Source organism: Felis catus, chromosome F2 (genome assembly GCF_018350175.1).
Source record: "Felis catus isolate Fca126 chromosome F2, F.catus_Fca126_mat1.0, whole genome shotgun sequence".
NCBI lineage: Eukaryota > Metazoa > Chordata > Mammalia > Carnivora > Felidae > Felis > Felis catus.
The window spans coordinates 34882448-34903842 of NC_058385.1; the positions used below are offsets into that span (position 1 = coordinate 34882448).

Consider the following 21395-nt stretch of genomic DNA (forward strand, 5'->3'; position numbering starts at 1 on the left):
TTGGGACTGTTTCTGGCAAATTTGAGTTTATCCAAAATTCCATTACTAAACTGATTTTTCACAATAGAGTTTTTTAAACTGCTTGAAAAATACTGAGCACTTAGCAGTAGTATGATAGGTGAGTCTCTTGAGAACTTAGGATAACATGAATTTTGTATCTTTATTATGGTATTATATTTAATAAATATGGAGTTTAATGATTGAAGCAAATAAATATCATCCATCAAATGATGAGTGTGTTTTCTTTAAAATTACATATGCATTTTTCAGTTAAAGTATTTATCAAATGTTAAATTGCAGCATCATTTGCTCTAACTTTCATAGTACTTGGAAAAGATCAAAAGTATACAATGGTAAAAAAAATCAATCTTTTTACTATATCAAAGATGTTTTAATTATTATGACAACTAATAGGAAAAGATACAATCTTACTATTAAGGCACTGAGTTTTCTATAAAAAGAAGGTAAAGGCATTATGTAATTTCCTGAAGTTTAAACTTTCATGGCTGAAACTTATGCATCTTAGTGTTGCAAGGAGAATAAATTCTAAAGTTGATTACCAAGACAAAATAGAATATCTTCATAGGTATCCTTAAGCGAGCCTTAAATAAAAAAAAAAAAAAAAGAAAAACACAAATTTGAAAACTCAAAAATCAAGAATTTTTTTGGTTTGTTTCTTTGTGTTTAAGCTGTATTTTCTCAACTTGCAATCTTTTTGTTATTGTTACTTTCAGGCCCATTTACAGGACATTGCGTGAACACAGAACTGTGTGGAAGATGCTGAAAACAATTCCAGATTTGACCTCTCAGCTAACTGATGAGCATCTGAAAACACTTAGTAGGAGTGTCATTTCTGAAACCTGGGTAAAAGGCAGCACAGGTAACAGACTAATCTGGAGGGAAATTTGGCAACATAAAATGTATGTCACTATTTTGAATTCTCTGTACTATTCATATTTTCACTTAATATGTTAAAAGTGTACCGTTTTGGTGTATTTTGTTGTAAATAGTTGTTATAGTAAATAGTTATAGTTGTAAATAGTGAAATGAATAACATTCCACATTTTAGTTCATGTTTTAGAGATATATGCTAGTATTTTCTCCACCTTGAATATGCATCAGAATCACCCAGAGGACTCATATTGCTGTGTTCAGTTCTAAAGTTTCTGGTTTGGTAGGTTTGGGATGGGGCTTCATTGTCTTTTCAGTAATATTCCAGGTGATAGTGCTAGTATGGGGACCATACTTTGAAAACCACTCATTGATATACACATTTGATTACAATCTCGCATTTATTTTCAGTTATGACAGTAAATGGCCATGGCAATTATTTGACTTATCCAGATACTGACCCAGATATTGGGCAAAAAGAACTCTCCGGACAGATTTTGGTTTCCCAATTTGAAATTTCTAGTCCCCTTATCAAGGATTTATTGGACACATTAATAAAAGTATTTTAGGGGCGCCTGGGTGGCGCAGTCGGTTAAGCGACCGACTTCAGCCAGGTCACGATCTCGCGGTCCGTGAGTTCGAGCCCCGCGTCAGGCTCTGGGCTGATGGCTCGGAGCCTGGAGCCTGTTTCTGATTCTGTGTCTCCCTCTCTCTCTGCCCCTCCCCCGTTCATGCTCTGTCTCTCTCTGTCCCAAAAATAAATAAACGTTGAAAAAAAAATTAAAAAAAAAAGTATTTTATATTTTGATTTTTGAGGGGTATACAAATGTACACACGCACAAAGTCACATACACATCTAACCCAACAGAGTTCAGCACCATTTTCTGCATTTGTCAAATACCTATTAGAAAAGAAGAATTAAGTTTATTTAATACAGTCTTTGTGTCAGGAGATATCCCTTACTTATTCCTCATAGGAACAAATAAAAGAAATTATTATTATTCTTTCTGGTTGAGGACCATAAGGCACAAAATATCATGCAGAATATTTCTGATTAAAATTAAATTTCAAACATACTTTAGCCTTAATGCTAAACTCATTCTCTGTCTATTATGCCACTGTTTTTATACGGAGTCTCTTCCGGGATCATGGCATTTAAAATCTGTTTAATTTTGGAGAACATGTGTCTATTGAAATATGTCATATGTGTATTGACATGTTTCAAGAGTTTTCCCCCAATGGCCATCTCTCATAATTAGTTTCATTTAATCTGACATCAAGCAGTGAAAATTAAATCATAGGAGTTTTGCAAAGGATAAAATGATTTTGAAAGGCAAGAAAGAACATTCAAAATTGCTTTGCATTAGCTTGAGGACAGTAATTTCAAAATTAATTTGTTTTACCCTAAATCCCTGAAATTATATTTGTTATGGTAAAAAAAATATGGAAACAACCTAGATGTTTTCCAATAGAAGACAGATTGCATTATGATACATCTCTTCTATGGAATAGAAGACTACATTATGATACATGTTTCCAATGAAATCCTAGGCAGTTGTTAGGAAGAATGATCTCTGTATATATACACATGAAAACTTACTAAATGTATTGACAACAGTGGATACAAATAGAATAATTGTGGAATTATATAAATAATATCATATTTTCACATATTTATGAAAAACTTGAAGTTATAGATATGTAAACATCTGTATATATACATATATAAAAACTCATAATAAAAAATACGTAGAAGTAGATCCAGAAAGCACTCCAAAAATAGGCATTTTAAAAATCGTTACCATGGTGGAGGGGAGAATTGAGGGAGTGAAAGGAAACAAGTTTTCTTTTACATATATTTGCATTGAATTTTTCACAATAAGTCTATATTCTTGTGTTAGTGTTTGTAACTACATATTTGGTTTTTTTTCAAAAGTTTTTAAAATTACAGCTGGAAAGAATAACTATTCTGATGGTTCTTATAACTTGGGTGATTGATTATTAAAATGTGAACTTCCATTCCTTGACAAACACTTATCAACTTAATTTGATCTTTTATATTAAATAAGGTTTTTCAATTCATATTTCAATAGAGCTTTTTGAAACAATTTATTAAAAATGTAGAAGTCTTTGTCTTTACATATATCTGTATCAAAATCCTTCTCTTGAGTTTTTAAGACATCTGATTCTGACAGCCAGTTCTGTTTCACTATCAAAGCAGTCAATTCATTAAATATCTGACCTTTGTAAATCTCTTCCTTCATCCAACTTTAAAAAAAGGTGCAACAAAGTGTCTTTCTCACTCCCTTTTCTTTATTCATGTATGTCTTTCACCCCCTCTGCTATTATTTAAAGTGTTCCTCCTAGTAGCTCCTTGTCACCAGGCTGCTGACTTCAATCTGTGGCTGAGGCTTTGGTTTCTCGCCTGCAATTCCACACAGCTGTTTGCTCTTCTGTTCTCTTCTGGAAGGTTCTTTGGAGCTTTGTTATTTAAAGCCGCTTCCTAAACTCACCATTTACTCACTCATCTTCTCATTCAGTTTTCTTAAACAATAAAATATTAACAGGGATAACAATATTATTTAAGTACTGATTTTAAGTACTGAATAACACATATATGTCTCTAGTTTAAGTGAAATGGAACTAAAACATAATTACTATGAGATTACTTATTACTTATTTACTATATTAATATTACTATATCTAGATATTACCTATATTACTGTCATAAAAATTATATAAACTATATACTAGGTATAATAATCTTTCTTTATGCATATATATCTCTATATATCTATATATGTACATATATCTATATCTATATCTATATCTATATCTATATCTATACCTATATCTATCTATATATGTTACTTAATCCAAGTGACTTCAAGAGTTTTCTGTTGGATCCCTTATATTATGGCCTGAGCAGCAGGCATTTTTATGATTGGCAACCTAAAGCTCACGAAAGCTGAGAAAATTAGCTTACTTGAGAATTCAATTTAGTGGCTAACATGGAATTAGATCCTAGATCAAAATTTTATTACTATCTACCATTATATTAACATTGATACATTTCCATGAAGTAATTATTATAAGGGATTTTTTCTTTTATATCTATATCATCTTTACTGTTTTCTTTTTGAAGTCAGTTAAGTCTTAACAGTGTTATTTCTCTTTTATTTCTTTCACTTTATTTTATTTTATTTCCACCTTTTATGAGGTTATTTCAAAAACACCATAGTTCCTCACTTAAATAAACTTTTGTATTTGTTTTTAATGCTAAAAAATATTTTTATATTACTAAATTTTAACACTTTTTTAGCCTTCATAGACTTTCTTTTCTGTTGTGATTTAAATTTCATATAACATATAAAAACACAGTAATGGGGCACCTGGGTGGCTCAGTCAGTTAAGCATCCCACTTCAGCTGAGGTCACAGTCTCACAGTTCATGAGTTCAAGCCCTGCATCAGGTTCTCTACTGTCAGCACAGAGCTCACTTGGGATCCTGTCCCTATCTTGCTTTGCCCTTCCCTCACTTATGTGCACATTGTCTCTCTCAAAAGTAAATAAAAAACTTAAAAAATAAATTAAAAATAAATTAATTAAAAACTAAAAACATGGTAGCTAATTCTCATAGAAAATTTAGTGGGAATCTTTTCCATAAGTAAATTGACCATAATTCAAATAATATGCTCTTACAATAGAAATAGGTAAATATTTAGTTCTACCATAGAGATTAAGATTCTCTTAAAGGCAAACATGGTCTTGAAGAACATGCATTGATCCTAAAGTATGGATGTGCTTTCACTGCAACTAAGGAGTTCCCTATGATTCATGAAGTTTTGTCCTTGAAATCTGGCCAGAAATTTTTTTCAGTATTTATCTGCATTGTGAGGACCCAGTTCCATTTCTGTCTTTCCCCATCCAAGAGATGGTTGTGAGAAAATTAATACAACAGAAACAAAAAAGCCCTTCAATCACACGACAATACCAAAGACCCTTTAACTTGATATTTATTTCTCTAATATTGCCATTGATTCTTACTTTCTTAAACAGTGAAACTTATAACAAGAGATGATGTTAAAAGTATTCAACACCTGGGGCGCCTGGGTGGCTCAGTCAGTTGAGCCTCCGACTTCCACTCAGGTCATGATCTCGCAGTTTGTGAGTTCGAGCCCTGCGTCGGGCTCTGTGCTGACCGCTCAGAGCCTGGAGCCAGCTTCGGATTCTGCATCTCCCTCTTTCTCTACCCCTCACCCACACGCATTCTGTCTCCATCTCTCTCAAAAATAAATAAACATTAGAAAAAAAAGTATTCAACATCTGAACAGAAATCAGAACAGGTGCTACCTAAGCACAATAAATACCTACTCTGAGCAGTTGATACAGGAGTATTAGTAAGTAATACCAGCCACATGTGCATAATTTCTTCCATTTCTGTTATTGGAATATTTTCAACTAACAAGAAACTACTTGTAAGGTTGCTTTATATAATTGCACTACTCAGTATCTAGAAATTAATAGTTTTTTTTAACCTATCTGATTTTATTTAGATAATAGTCAGAATGGAACTAATATTTTTCAACCTCTCTAGGCTAATTTTTGGATTGGCATATTTCAGAAGAGATGACAGCATTGCCAAATTATGGGGAGTTGTTTTTAAATAAAGCTTTTTATGTACTTTTGTTATATGTGCAAAAACCCCAATGTGGTATTGTGCTAAATGCTTAGGAAGGAAAACAGCATAGAACTGGCTTCCATTTCATATAATAATATAAACATAAATAAGTAAATTTATGTTTATATTATTGATAACTGTATATTATTCAACAACATGTATTGTGTGTTTGATATGTGCTAGTGACTGTCACTGGAACTTATTTTCTAATGTGGGAAAAAAGAAAATAAATAGAAAATTAACACATAATATAACTTCAGGAAATACAGTCTATGAAAAAAAATAAAGCACAGGAGTAGAGAAGGGATAGAAATTGGAAAAAAATTAAAAAAATTTTTTTTGATGTTTGTTCATTTTTAGAAGACAGAAAGAGAGCACAAGCAGGGGTGGAGTGGAGAAAGAGGGGGACACAGAATCTGAAGCAGGCTCCAGTCTCTGAGCTGTCAGCACAGAGTCTGAGTCGGGGCTTGAACTCATGAGCCAGGAGATGATGACCTGAGCCTAAGTCGGATGCTCAACTGACTGAGCCACCCAGGTGCCCCGGAAAAAATTTTTTAATGATGATAATAATTACATATTTTATTTTATATTTTTATTTAAAAATTTTTAAGTTTTTATTTTAATTCTAGTTAGTTGACATACAGAGTTACATTCAACAATTCCATAATTGTGATTCAATAATTTCTAACATCACCTAGTGCTTATTACAAAAGTGCACTCCTTAATCCCCATCACCATTTAAAAACCCATCCTCCCACCTACCTACCCTCTCTAAACCATCAGTTTGTTCTCTATAGTTAAGAGTCTGTTTCTTGGTTTGTCTCTCTCTCTCTCTCTCTCTCTTTTTTTTTCCTTTGCTAATTTGTTTTGTTTCTTACATTCCATATGAGTGATATCATATGGTATTTGTCTTTCTCTGACTGACTTATCTCATGTAGTATTATACTTTCAAGCTCTATCCATATTGTTCCAAATGGCAATAATTCATTTTTTATGGGTGAATAATATTCCATTGTGTATGTATGCTAATCTTCTTTATTCATCTATAACTGGACGGTTAGGTTGGTTTCATAGTTCGGATATTGCAAATAATGCTGCAATAAACATAGGAGTTCTTGTATCTCTTTGAATTAATGCAATTAATAGTGCAATTACTAGATCGTAGGGTAGTTCTACTTTAATTTTTTGAGGAACTTCCATACACTGTTTTCCACGGTGGCTATACCAGTTGCCTTCCTACCAACAGTGGAATATTGTTCCTTCTTCTCCACATCCTCACCAACACTTGCTGTTTCTGGTATTTTTTGTTTGTTTTGTTTTGTGAAGCGATTCTGACAAATGTGAGGTGATATCTCATTGTAGTTTTGGTTTGTATTTCCCTAATGATAAGTGATGTTGAGCATCTTTTCATATGATTGTTGATCTTCTGTATGTCTTCTTTGGAGAAATTGATAAGCCTCTAACCAGACTCATTAAAAAAAAAGAGAGAGAGAAAGAGGACCCAAATAAACAAAATCACTCATGAAAGAGGAGAAAAAACAATCAATGCCACAGAAATACAAACAATTGTAGTAGAATATGAAAACCTATATGCCAACAAGTTCAACAACTTAGAAGAAATGGATAAATTCCTGGAAACATAAACTACCAAAACTGAAGTAAGAAGAAATAGAAAATTTGAACAGACCTATTACCAGCAATGAAATTGTATCAGTAAAAAAAAAAAAAAGTCCAGTACCAGATGGCTTCCCAGGTGAATTCTACCAAACATTTGAAGAAGCATTAACACCTATTATTCTCAAACTAATCCGAAAAAATAGAAGAGAAAGAAAACTTCCAAATTCAATCTACAAGGCCAGTATCACCCTGATACCAAAACCAGATAAAGACACCACAAAAAAAAGAGAAGTATATAGATGCAAAATCCTCAACAAAATAGTAGCAAAGTGAATTTAACAATACATTAAAAAAATCATTCACCGTGAATAAATGGGATTTATTCCTGGGATGCAAGGTGGTTCATATTCGTAAAACAATTAATGTGATAGTCACATCAATAAGAGAAATGATAAAAAACCACATGAGCATTTCAATAGATGTATAAAAAGTATTTGACAAAGTACAACACCGATTCATGATAAAAACTCTCTGCAATGTAGGTCTAGAGGGAACATATATCAACATAATAAAGGTCTTATATGAAAAACCTACCCCCAACATTATTCTCAATGGTGCAAAACTGAGAGCTTTTCCCATAAGGTCTGGAACAAGACAAGGATGTCTACTCTCACCCCTTTTAAAAATTCAACCTACCATTGGAAGTCTTGGCCACAGCAATTAGAAAACAAAAAGAACTAAAAAGCATCCAAATTCGTATGGAAGAAGTAAAACTCTCACTATTTGCAAATGACATAATACTATAAAGGAAACCATAATGATTCCATAAAAAAACTGCTAGAACTGATACACAAATTTAGTAAAAATACAGGATACAAAATCAAGGTACAGAAATCTGTTTCATTTGTATATACTAAAAATGAAGCAGCAGGAATTGAAGTTAAGAAAACTATCCCATTTACAATTGCACCAAAAACAATAAAAAACCTACAAATAAACTTAATCAAAGAGGTGAAGGAATGGTAGTCTGAAAACTATAAAACATGAAAAAAATTGAAGACGACACAAAGAAATAGAAAGACATTCCATGCTCATGGATTGGAAGAAAAAATATTGTTAAAATGTCTATATTACCCAAAGCAATCTATAGGTTTAATGCAATCCCTATCAGTACACCAACATCATTTTTCCCAAAATAATTATATATTTTATATAATATTTATTGATCTGACACTATTGTAAATTATTTATAAGTACTATGTCCTTAATACTTTCAAAACCCTATGACATGTATGTTATAATCCTTATTTTATAAAAGACAAACTTGAGAGACAGAGATATTAAGTTAAGCTAGACAAGATAATACAGGCAGAATGGTCAGATAACACATAAGATGCCTTGCTATGTTAACATGCAAAATAAGAATTGAAAAAATGATACTATTAATTTAATATTTGAAAGGCAATAAGACTTTTGAAAGTAACATTTTCTCCAGTGTTTTAGGATGACATTTCCTAAAGAGTATTCATAGAGTTCAGCTGCAGATAATGGACATTAAAACAAACAGCTGTAAAAATAAACCAGAGAAGCCCTTTGAAATGGCATGGTAAGGACTTCCAAAAATCCATAAATGCACAGAAAATATTGGCAAAACGGTCATTATCAACTTTTTCAGAGTTCTGAAAAAGATCTACAACAATCCAAGATACATTTATTCAAGAACAATGGTGGAATCTTGGTAAGAAGAGTGAGTTTTACAGCATTTTGACTTGCCCTCTTCCCATCACACTATAACTTAGTTCTGCAGTAACCTGAACAGCAGCAGCCTTGCAATTATGGTCGCCATGAAAATCAGCAACAGCCACTGAAGGTGGCAGAATAGGTTTGGATCCCTCTTCAAAGTTCCATCCAAGAGATTTGTCACAATTTGTTCTGTCTCTTGGCTTCCAGGAATAGGCCCATTCATAGAGGCTATATATTAAAAAAAAAACAAACAAAAGCAAAAACAAGTCAACTAATCCCAAAACAAGCAGAGGAGAAAAGAGATATTAAATATTATGATGATCATAAATGGAATAGAGAATATAAAAATAATAGAGCAAATCAAAACCAAAACTATGTTTTTTGCAAAGAATAAAACAGTTACCTGTATTTATCAAGAAGAAGGAGAGAACATTCAAATTACTAAAATCAGCAATGAAAGTGTGAACATCACCATTGACCTTATAAAAATAAAGATTATAAGGGAATACACAATAACTATATGCCAAAAAATTATATACCTTAGATATAATGAACAAATTTCCAGAAAGATACAAACTATCAAAACTGGTTCAAGAAGAAATAGGCTATCTGAATAGATCTATATCAAATAAATATATTTAATTAGTAATTTAAAAAATATTCCCACAAAGAAATGCCCAGATCCAGATGGCTTCATGTTGAAGTCTACCAAATATTTAAAGGAGCATTAATACCACAAGCAACAAATAATCTGAAAATAAATTAAGAAAGCAATTCCGTTTACAGTAGCCTCAACAACATAACCTATTTAGGAATAGATGTAACGAAAAAGTGTAAATAAATAGAAATATCTCAGTGTTCACAGATCGAAAGACCTAATTTTGTTTATATGGTAATACTCCTAAATTGTTCTACAGATTTAACACAATCTCTAATACCAGCTGTCTTTTTGTAGGGGTTGGTAAGCTGATTCTAAAATTCATATGGAAATTTAGAGGGCCCAGAAAAGAAACAACTTTTTTTGGAAACAAACGACAAAGTTGGAGGACACACACATCTGATTCTGAAACTTACTACAAACCTACAGTTTCAAGGCAGTGTAAAACTGCCACAAAATAGATATAGAGATTAATGGAATAAATTGAAATGCAGATATAAAGCTTTAATTTCATGGTCAATTGATTTGCAACAAGGGTGTTAAGAAAATTCAGTTGTGGAAAAGATAATTTTTTCAACAAATGGTGCTGGCACAACTGGATGTCCATTCACATGCTAAAGAATGAAGTCAGACCTTTAACTCATACCATATATAATTACTAATCTAAAATGGATCAAAGACCTAAATGTAAGAACAAAACTATAGAATTCTAAAAAGATAATTTACAAATTAATCTTGGTGGCCATGGGTTAAGCTATGCTTCCATAAACATGACACGGAAAGCACAAGTGACCAAAGAGAAATTAGATAATGTGGACTTTATAAAATTTTGGACTTCAAAAAGCACAATCAAAAAAGTGACAATGCAACCCTTGGAATGGGAGAAAGTTTTTGCAAATCATATATCTGATAAGAGACTCATCCAGATTATGAAGAACTCTTACAACTCAATAATAAAAAGCCAATTAACTCAACTGAAAAATGAACAAACTATCTGAACAGTTACATTTCAAAAGAAGATAAACAAATGGCCAAAGAGCACATTAAAATGTCCAATATCATTAGTCATTAGAGGATTGTATATCAAAACCACAATTATATACCACTCTATACCTAGTAGTATGGTTTAAATATAAAAAATAAACAATAATAAATGTTGAGGATGTAGACAAATTGAAAGTCTCATACGATGGGATTATAAAATGGTGAAGCCACTTTGGAAAACATTCTGACAGCTCTTCAAATGTTAAACAGAAAGTGATCATTTGATCCAGCAATTCTGCTCTTAGATATACCAGATATTATGAAAACATACACTTATTTGAAGCTTGTACACAAATGTTCATAGTAGATTTATTCACAATAGCCTCAAAATGGAAACAGCCCAAATTTCCATCAAAAGATAAATGGATTTTTTTTAAATATGCTATATCCTCATAATAGAATGAGGATTCTATTTGTATTTGGCAATACAAAGGAATGAAGTACTGATACATGCCACTATCTGGATGGATCTTAAAAACATTTTGCTAAATGAAAGAAGCTAGTTAAAAACAATAGGTATTTATAATTTCACTGATACGAAATGTCTGGAATAGGAAAATTCATTTGAGACAAGAATTAGTAGTTGACAGAAACTTGGGGAATGGGGCATGAGGCATGAGTTTCTTTTGAGGATGATGAAAATATTCTAACATTAGGGTGTGATGCTGACTGTATGCCTCTTTGAATATACAAAAACAACAAAAAGGAAAGAAAAAAAACCCACTGAATTATACATTTAAAAAGAGTGAGTTTCATGGAATTTGAATTTTATCTCAATAAAGTCTTTTTAAAACTTGAGGTAAAATTCACATAATATTAATGATTAATCACTTTATTAATTTTTAAAAATTTTTCAATGTTTATTTATTTTTGAGACAGAGACACAGCATGAGCAGGGAAGGGGCAGAGAGAGAGGGAGACACAGAATGTGAAGCAGGCTCCAGGCTCTGAGCTGTCAGCACAGAGCCCGACGCGGGGCGGGGCTCAAACTCATGGGACTGTGAGATCATGACCTGAGCCAAAGTGGGACGCTTAACCAACTGAGCCACCCAGGCGCCCCTGATTAATCACTTTAAAGGGTACATTCAGTGGCATTTAGAACATTCAAAATGTTGTGGAACCATCACTACTATCTCATTCCAAGATATTTTCACCAACCCAAAATGAAACCCAAAACACAACAGCAGTTATTTTCCATTCTCCTTTTCTTAGCCCCTGGTAACCACTGGCCTGTTTTTTATCTCAATGGATTTACCTATTTTGGAAAATGCATATGAATAGAATCATACAATATGTGACCTTTCATGTCTGCCTTCTTTCACTTCACATGTTTTTGTGGTTCATCCACATTGTATCATGTACTTCATTCTTTCTATGGCTGAATATTCGTTGTATAAGCTACTGTTTAAAGTGCTTTTCTTGGGGCGCCTGGGTGGCGCAGTCGGTTAAGCGTCCGACTTCAGCCAGGTCACGATCTCGCGGTCCGGGAGTTCGAGCCCCGCGTCGGCTCTGGGCTGATGGCTCAGAGCCTGGAGCCTGTTTCCGATTCTGTGTCTCCCTCTCTCTCTGCCCCTCCCCCGTTCATGCTCTGTCTCTCTCTGTCCCAAAAATAAATAAACGTTGAAAAAAAAATTTAAAGTACTTTTCTTGAAGCAGTCAGAAACCATTGGAGACCATTAATACATTAATATATGCCAGCACCTGGAGATCCCTGAAAGTTGAGGTGAATAAACTTTAATAAATGTTTAACATTAAATATATAAAGAACAAACAAACCAACAGAAATTAGTTTTCTGAGGAAACAGATTTGTGGAAGTTCAAAGACTTCAATATGCCAGCATGCATTGCATGTTTCCGGAAGGACACTACATAGACACTCAATGATTGCTGAAACAAGTTACCTCAGTGTTTTCCTTACCCCCCTCAGGAAGCAGCTCTATGCAGCATACCTGGGGAATACTACCATAGGAGAAAGAAACTTCTTCCTATTAGCTTTTTAAAAAATATCTTATGTTAGAGTAACAATGTTTCATGATGTGTATACTCCTTAACTACTTTTAATCATTTGATAGATGTATCTTAGCTTTGTAGGACTGTCCCTTTCTTATGTTTGAAGACTGAAATTCAGCCTTACTAGTTCAACTCTAGTGAAGGGTTAAACCAGGGCCTTTGAATCTGAAGCCAACCTTTTGTTTTCTTTTGCCTTTTCCTGCCTCTTCAAGCAAAAATAAAACATAAAATAAAATAAAATAAAATCATAAAATAAAATAAAATAAAATAAAATAAAATAAAATAAAATAAAATAAAATAATTCGTTAGGTAATTAAATTCCTGCACATCTACAATATCAAGAAACAGTGTTTTTAAATGCATATCATCAAAAAGTTCATGGAGCAATATGTAACAGTAACTGATACACTTCTTTTATGCATAATCTAGAATGTCTTTGCTCACATAATGGATCATAAAAAGCAATGTTGCTTTTATGATCCTTTCTAGTGTGAGAAGAGCTCTGCATGGTGATGCTCTTATCTACCAACAGAAGAATGGTTCTTGATGTGATATGTCCACCTGGATTTAGTGTTTAATGTAAATTTCATCTTTTAAATGTTCAGAGTACAGTGTGACACTTTGTAAAAGTGACACTAATAAGAGGGTTAAGATGGTTTTTTAGTGGTAAAGGAAAATATATAGAACTGTTTATTTTAAAACAAGATAGAACATTGAAAAATGTGATCTTAGGGAAGATAATGGTGTTTAGTTATCATAAGTCAGAAGTTAGAACATGTAAAATAATAAAAGTTATTTAAATGATGTATTGGCCCCAAATTTTGTATTTTGTAGAGGAAATTAGTCAAATCATCAGTCAGTTTTGTATCCACAAAGTTTTTCTCACTAACTTTAAAAATTTACTAAAATTTACACATTTAGTATTAAAATGTGGTATAGCTTAATATTAGGAATAACAGTGAAATTTTCCAAAAAAAATATTTTGAGTCCCTATGTACAAATCTTCATGATATTTAATTATTTTTAGAAATAATGGCTTTGGTTAAGCCATTATTTCTAAAGCTCAACTTATTATTTATATGGATTTTTTTTCAAGATTAACTGGCTTTTATTAACAACCATGAACCAAAACTTCATCTTGTTATCCAGGGGTATATCTTAATCCAGAAAATAGTGGAGAATCCTCCTGAAAGTTATATTTCTTAAGAGTAGATATATATTTTTAAAATCTTTACTGAGATTTTTTTTCTTTGTTTTAATAGACCAGAAAGCTTTTGATAACTACTTTATGTAATTTGAGGTCAGGAAAAACACATTTTTTGTGTGCTGTAGGTGCTTCTGTTTATCTTTAGAGGTAAAAATATTCTTAATTTACCACCTGCAAACTTCTAGGAATAGATACTATAACACTTTCTTCAGGCATGACTTAACCTCAAATTCTTCAGCTTTCTAAAGCTATTTTTTCTTCTCACCTCACCCAACAGGAGTTGACTCTAACACACTTATGTTCATAATCTGAACTATGGCCTAACCTTCAGTGCTTGGACAAAATAACCACTCAATAAATATTTGATAAGTTAATATATGCAATTATCAGTAGTGCAGGTAATTTCCAACCAATGCAATCTTTAATACACAGCACTGATTCACAATAATTTTTGTTCATTGATTGTCTGAAAATAGATGTCACTCACTCATTCTTTCAGATAAAGTAACACTTACCTTTGGATTATACCAGTGAATCCTATAGTCATATACCCAGATGCCATCCTTTTGATCTTCCCATATAGAAATGATTTTTAAGTCCTTAGAAATAGTCTGTTATACCCTGGTACAAGATATTTTAAATAATGTGTTTTATGAAAAATATAGATGTGTTTGCAACATTGCTTGCTTTTTGGAGAACTCTTGGGAGAAATATATTCAGTGGTTTTGAGACTTCCAGTCAAGTCATTAAAAAAAATCTCTTGTGGTTGCTAAATCAGATAACTGATTATATTAAAATTTTTTTTAAGTAAGGAAAATGGAAAAAAATGGTCCATTATCTACTTGCAAATGTATAGGTTTTTACAGAGTTTGTTTTGTAATTTAATTTATTCCTGCCTCTATCTGTTTTTTTCTTACTCAATTTTCCTTCATTCTATTTCTTCACTGATTTTTAAAACAATATTGTATACATTTTTATAAGCTTACTTATAATTCCTTTTAGATAACAAGGTAGAGTCTAAATAAATGAATGAAATATTTTACTGAAAAAAATCAGAGGCCTTGGTCTTAACATATATGTTATAGATATGAACAAGCAATTCAAAATATGGAATTTTCTTAGTCCTTTTTTGTGAGAACTAAGTAAAAATATTAAGAAATAATAAGTTTTAAGGTTACTAAAAACAATCACCAATAATTTATAAACATAAATTCTCCTTTTATGAAATCTCTACAAATACTTGACTGGAATGTCAGTATTGATACTATTCCAATGGAGGGTCTTTGCCCAAAATAAAATGAAATAAATTTCTTTTCACCCCTTCTAGTTAGCTCTATATTTATTTGAGTTTTTTTTAATCTTAAACTAAATATCCAGTTTTACTTATAGATCATCTTCCATAAGTTATAGCAATATTTAAAAAAAGGTTATGAGACATGTGCTTGAAATAACTTCTCCTGGCACCTTATGGGTGGAAAAATTGCCCCAAAGAGAAAAATTTCATGTCCAAAGATACCTTAATATAGTAAAAGTTGTGAAAAGGTTATTCATTGCCTTTGTTATGTTATCTCTGGGACCACTTAGAACTTATAATGAGGATACCATGAATTAAACCACCTGGCTTAAACTTCACATAACTTTCTGAAATTTTCCTAAACTCCCATCTAATGGGCTGAGAAAAAAAGAGGCAATCAAGGAGAGTTATTTTATTTCCCAAACGCAGAATTCTAAGGAAAAAAAATGAGTTAGTCCCCAAAGGTTTTATTAGATTCTTTGGAGAGAAATATAATAAGGATCATTAATTAAGCTTTCACTCATTCAAGTATTTGCTAAATGTCTAAAATAATCTAGGCAATGTGCTATGGGCTGGAGGGACACAAAAAAATGTCAGAGATCCTTCTCCAAAAGGCTAGAATCTATTGGTGATATGGAACATGCAGAGTGTCATGACAGAAATTCTGTGAAGAAAGATCACAGAGGAGGGGCATTAATCAGGAAAACCTTCCCTGGTATATAGATAACACTTCAACTCAATTTTATAGGCCAAGTAAGAATTAGCCGGGTGACAACATGACTTTATTCATCCAACTATACCTCTTTGAAACATGTAAATCCCTTTAGAATGGTTGATTTTAGTTGAACCAGTGAGGGGGAGATCCTTAGCCCTGAAATCACAAACATGTTTGCTTTAATCAAACTTTATATGTGGCATTCAAACTTTTGAAAAGTCGCTACAAAATGAGTAAACTTTCCCTTATTAGTATTCTCAATTCCTTTTGAATGCCTTTTGTTCACCTAATTCAAGTGTGGTTAAAAGATATTTTTAAATATGAGGTCCTCCACTAGGAAATTTTTTCAAGTCCATATAAAAATTCTTTTGTCCCTTTTCATGTCATGAAGGTTGACTAGGTAAATAATTTTAGGAAACTTATTCTTTTTTTTAAGGTTTAAAGATTTTTATTTATTTTTGAGAGATAAAGAGCACATGAGAGTGAGTGGGGGTTAGGGGGCAGAGAGAGAGGGAGAGAGAGAATCCCAATCAGGCTCTGTACTTGGGGCTTAATCTCACAAACCATGAGATGGTGACCTTAGCTGAAACCAACTCAGACTGAGTCACCCAAGCACCCCAGAAATTGATTCTTAACCAACTTGATTTTATTGAATTCTTTTACTTTTGCAAAGTCTGAGAATCAAGATTTAATGCCATTTTAATCTATATTGTGTTAATTCTTACAGTCAAATTTTTCTTAGATGCTTGGAGTATTTTGTTTTTCAAAAATTTATATAAAATAATTTTGTGTATTTAGAAAATTTGAATAAGAAACCTATCTTATATGTTCCTTCTCATTGCTTAGGAATTTCAAATGCTTATATTTATCTTACATTATTAATAAATATATTTTTGTCACAATTCATAAGTTTAACACCACTTTGTGATTTATTTATTTTTTTGTTAAAAAAATTTTAATGTTTCTTTATTTTTGAGAGAAACAGAAACAGAGACAGAGTGTGAGTAGGGGAGGGGCAGAGAGAGAAGGAGACAGAATCTGAAGCAGGTTCCAGGTTCTAAGCCATCAGCAAGAGCCTGATATGGGGCTCAAGCCCATGAAACCATTGAGATCATGACCTGAGCCGAAGTCAGATGCTCAACCGACTGAGCCACCCAAGTGCCCCACCACTTTGTGATTTTTAATTAATATTCTGATTGTTCTTTGAAAGCTTAACTCTATTGTAATTTTTTCTCTAAACTTTTTTTATTGTGTTTACAACATTTTTCTATATATTAGAGGATCAATTTCAGATGTTACATGAATTCTGAGAATTTTCTGTTAATTGTGTTATAGTCCATACTTTTTTGATTCATTTTTAATTCAATTTATGTTATTTTTTGTTTGAGGATTTTTTTTCTCCCAAAATTTTTGTATGAAGAAGTCACCTCAAAGTTTATCTGACTCTGCATATATTTCTGAAAGTTCTTTTAAATTCTTTTATTTTTAATCTTTACCAAACTAATTTTGGCAGATTAATAAATAAGGAAAAGTAAAATTAGTTACATTAATTTCAGGAAATAATTGAGGCTCAACTTCTGACTTAACTTTGTAACAAAGCAGTAAGTAGTTTAATCCTGAGATTTTTTTATGAAATCAATGAAAGTAACTTCTGTGTATATGTCTCTATATATTTCCTATAATTATATTTTTATATATACACATATGCATACATTTTATTTAATATGTGTACTTATACACAATGTCATACTGCATAACTATACATATAATATACTGCATACATGCACAATACTCCTATATATGTAAATGTATGTGTTTTTGTGGGTTTGTGTGTGTTGTGTGTATCCTTCAGATGTTGGAATATATTTTAAAGCCTACAGAAGTTAAAATGATTTGTGATTTTTATGAATTTACTTAATGATTCTGAGCCTTAATTTCTTCATCTGAAAAATGTACTATGATGTATGACATTTGGATTATTAAAAAAATTCGTTAAAGCACCTAGCATAGGCATGGCAAATATTTGATGCTCAATATATGATACTTGCTCTTTGTGACAAGTTTAGTGTGTTTGGATAACAGAAAGAGCTATGTTTCCAGATTTTGGAACTCTAGATAGAAAGGTTGTTTTTTAACAAGCCCTTTTTTTTGGAATAGCCAGTCAACCCACTATTAAGATCTAAGAATATTAACCATATGGAGAAAATCTAAGGACAGGTATAGTTGCAATCCTAATCAAGCACTATTATTTTGCTCAATAATTAACAGTGTCCTTTTCCATGATCTCTATTTAAATTACTCTCCATTTTCTTGTGAACAATTAGTTATAATATTAGTGTACTACCAAATCTCTTTCTAGATTTGTTTTTGTTATATAGTGTTTATACCATAGATATGTACTTATAGGTATACATATATTGACTTTTATTTGTTAACATTTTAAACTAGTATATATTACTTTAAAATATGCCTTTTTTACTTACAATGAAACATGACATCTGTGTAGGTCACACATGTTGTCTTACTTTACCACAATTGAAACCATAGTTCTATAAAACATATACTGAGACAGAGAGAGAGCAGGGCAGCAGGCAGGGAGAAGGTGCTGATGCTGACTTAGGTTGGCATAGTATTTGTTGTGTTTAAATACTGACTCTACCACTACTGGCTCTTTGAGGTAGGCTGGATTTTTAGTAGCTCAGTGACTTCTGTTTCCACAGTTGTGATGTTGGAGCAATCCTAATACCTGACTCATAGGATCGCTAAGAGGATAAAAAGCATTAATATATGTAATATGTTCAGAACAGTGGACAAAGAAAGTAATAAAAAATGTTTATCATCTTGTAATTGCACATTTTTTCCTACAGTTTTCCCCCACTCTACATCTGCATAATATCCATTCTATTAACATACCATAGAATGACATTTCACTTATAAACACATCAGTGTTTACTTGGAATTCAATATTTCTTTCCAGTCCTTTATTTTTTTAAGGTAAAATTTACATATAATGATGTGCATATATATATATATATATACATATAAAATATATATATATATATATACATATATATATATATATATATATACATACATACCTTAAGTGTATCACTTGATGAGTTTTGACAATTACTCTAATACAAACCTCTATCAAGACATAGAACTTTACCATTCCCTCAGAAAGTTCTTCCCATATTTCTTGCCAATCTCTGGCCCACCCACCAGAGGCAACTGCTCTTTTCTGTCTTTCTTACCTACCTTCCTTCCTTCCTCCCTCCCTCCCTTCCTTCCTCCCTCCCTCCCTTCCTTCCTTCCTTCCTTTCTTTTTCTTTCTTTCAGTATAAATCTATCTTGTGTGAAACTTTTAGAACTCTAACAAAATCAAATGATATGTACTCTTTTATGAAAGCCTTCTTTCAATCAACATAATATTTTTGATATTCATTCATGTCACATGAATCAATTGTTCATTCATTTTTTATGGCTGAGTAGTATTCCATTGCATGTATATACCAGAGATTTTTTTTATATATTTTCTTCTGGTTGGATACCTAAGCTGTTTCCAGCTTTTACTTCTTTTATCCATTATGCTAATGCTGCTAGTAACATTCTTGTACGAGTCCTTTTTTGGACATCTACTTTTGTTTCCTCTGAGTAAACATGTAGAGCTGAATTACTGAAACATAGGTTAGATGTATGTTTCATTGCATTAGAAACTGCCAGACATTTTTACAAAGCAATTGTACAACTTTACACTTCCACCAACAATGTATGAGAATTCCATTTACTTCACATCCATGTCAATTTTTGATTTTTTCAGTCTTTAATTTAAATTATTCTGATTTCTCTGTCTCTCTCTGTCTCTTACTCCACCCCTCATCTTTCTCTCTTTCTCTGTTTCTTTTTTTAATATAAATTTCCTAAAGTATGTTTGAATGCTGGCATTTTCTCTCTCTTTTTAAAAAATGTTTATTTATTTATTTTTGAGAGAGAGAACATGTAAGCAGGGGAGAAAGACAGATAGAAGGAGACAGAGAATCTGAAGCCAGCTCTGAACTGTCAGTGCAGAACCCAAAGTGGGGCTTGAACTCAGGAGCCATGATATCATTACCTGAGCTGAAGTCACATGCTTAACTGACTGAGCTACCCAGGCACCTCTCTCGCGCTGTTTCAAAATAAATGCACTTATAAAAATTCTGGTTTTTATAAGTATTGGAGATTCTTATTTTTTCCTTGTACTTTTTCTGTATTTTTTTAATTTTGGAAAAAATATTTTTAGCAGTAAATTGAACAATTATTTTATGAAGTTTAAACAGCTAAAAAACACTTGTCAATGTCAGGAAAATAATTATAGTACTTGTAGCTTGGGGAAATATTTCCAAGAGTTTAATTACATAAAGATACAAAATATACTGTATCCCAAACCAATTGTAGTAAAGATAATTTTTCTGAGAACTGTTTTAGATGAATGAAGAAATGATTCAAGTGGTTATGAGGAAACTAAGGGCATAGATTTATGTAACATGTTTAAATAAAATAGTTTATGCACTTTATATTAAGTGAAGTATTTCCAAATTAATATTGTTTAATATGAGATTTTAAGTATTATTCACTAATTCAAATATTATAATTAAGTCTTTTTCATCTGTATCTCTAAAAGTTTATTAATTCATGTTGGCCAAAAATTTTTTAAATAATCTTCTCATTGGTAAAATTTAGTTATTTATATCAGTTTTGAAATTTATAGTTTATTTAAACTCAATCAATGGTAACTGCCACATAAAAATTTATTATGTACAATACAGAAAATTTTGACACATGTAGATAAATCGATTTGGCATGACAGGGTTTGAACTGGAAGTTGAAGAACATGTGACTCTCCCAGATTCAGAATGAATGCAACACTAGGATCAAATCTTAGGCCCTCCCCTTGCCTCCTAGACTAGCACTTGGTACATTTGTAGTACTTTATTTGGAAAGAAGGAATCATCAATATATAATGAATCATTTAAAATGGTATCTACCTATTACTACTAATAAAAGCATGGTATCTATGTAAAACATAGTCCTCTCTTTGCCATTTCAAATGCAACTGTCATCTTTATATATAAGTGGAGTTAGCACCTTCCAAAATAGAGCAATTTGACTTATTCTTTTGGTGAGTATAATTTGAGGACTGATGAAATCTTTTCTGACTAAAATATTTTCCATGAATCTCAAAGTCTACTCCCCCTCTAATTAGTTTAACTCCTTAAGGGGCTCCTTAATATTACAGATATTTAAAAAATGTAATTGTGAAAACTAATGCATTGTAAGTAGAGATTAATTAGTCAAATTCACTGTCACTGGGCCAAAGCCTGAAGGAAAAGGAAGGTTTTCTTCAGGGAAACAGAAGAGTTACATTCATCAGTAAAATAAACATATTTTATGGTTAGAGTTAAGTGAAAGTACAATATTCACAGAAACTGTTTTCAGCTGTGAGTAATAGAGAACTAAAGGACACTAGTTTACAAACGTTTAGGATTTATTTAGGTTA

General features: G+C 31.9%; 1 protein-coding gene across 10 annotated transcripts in view; it reads left to right on the forward strand.

Annotated features, from left to right (window-relative positions):
- Window positions 1–21395, forward strand: part of CNBD1 (cyclic nucleotide binding domain containing 1) — a 490155-nt gene that overhangs the window by 257942 nt on the left and 210818 nt on the right. For all 10 annotated transcript variants that reach the window (XM_045050105.1, XM_045050106.1, XM_045050103.1 and 7 more), the window contains exon 5: window positions 735–880. In XM_045050105.1, the coding sequence (XP_044906040.1) occupies window positions 735–880 (146 nt within the window). The remainder of the gene's footprint in view (window positions 1–734; window positions 881–21395) is intronic.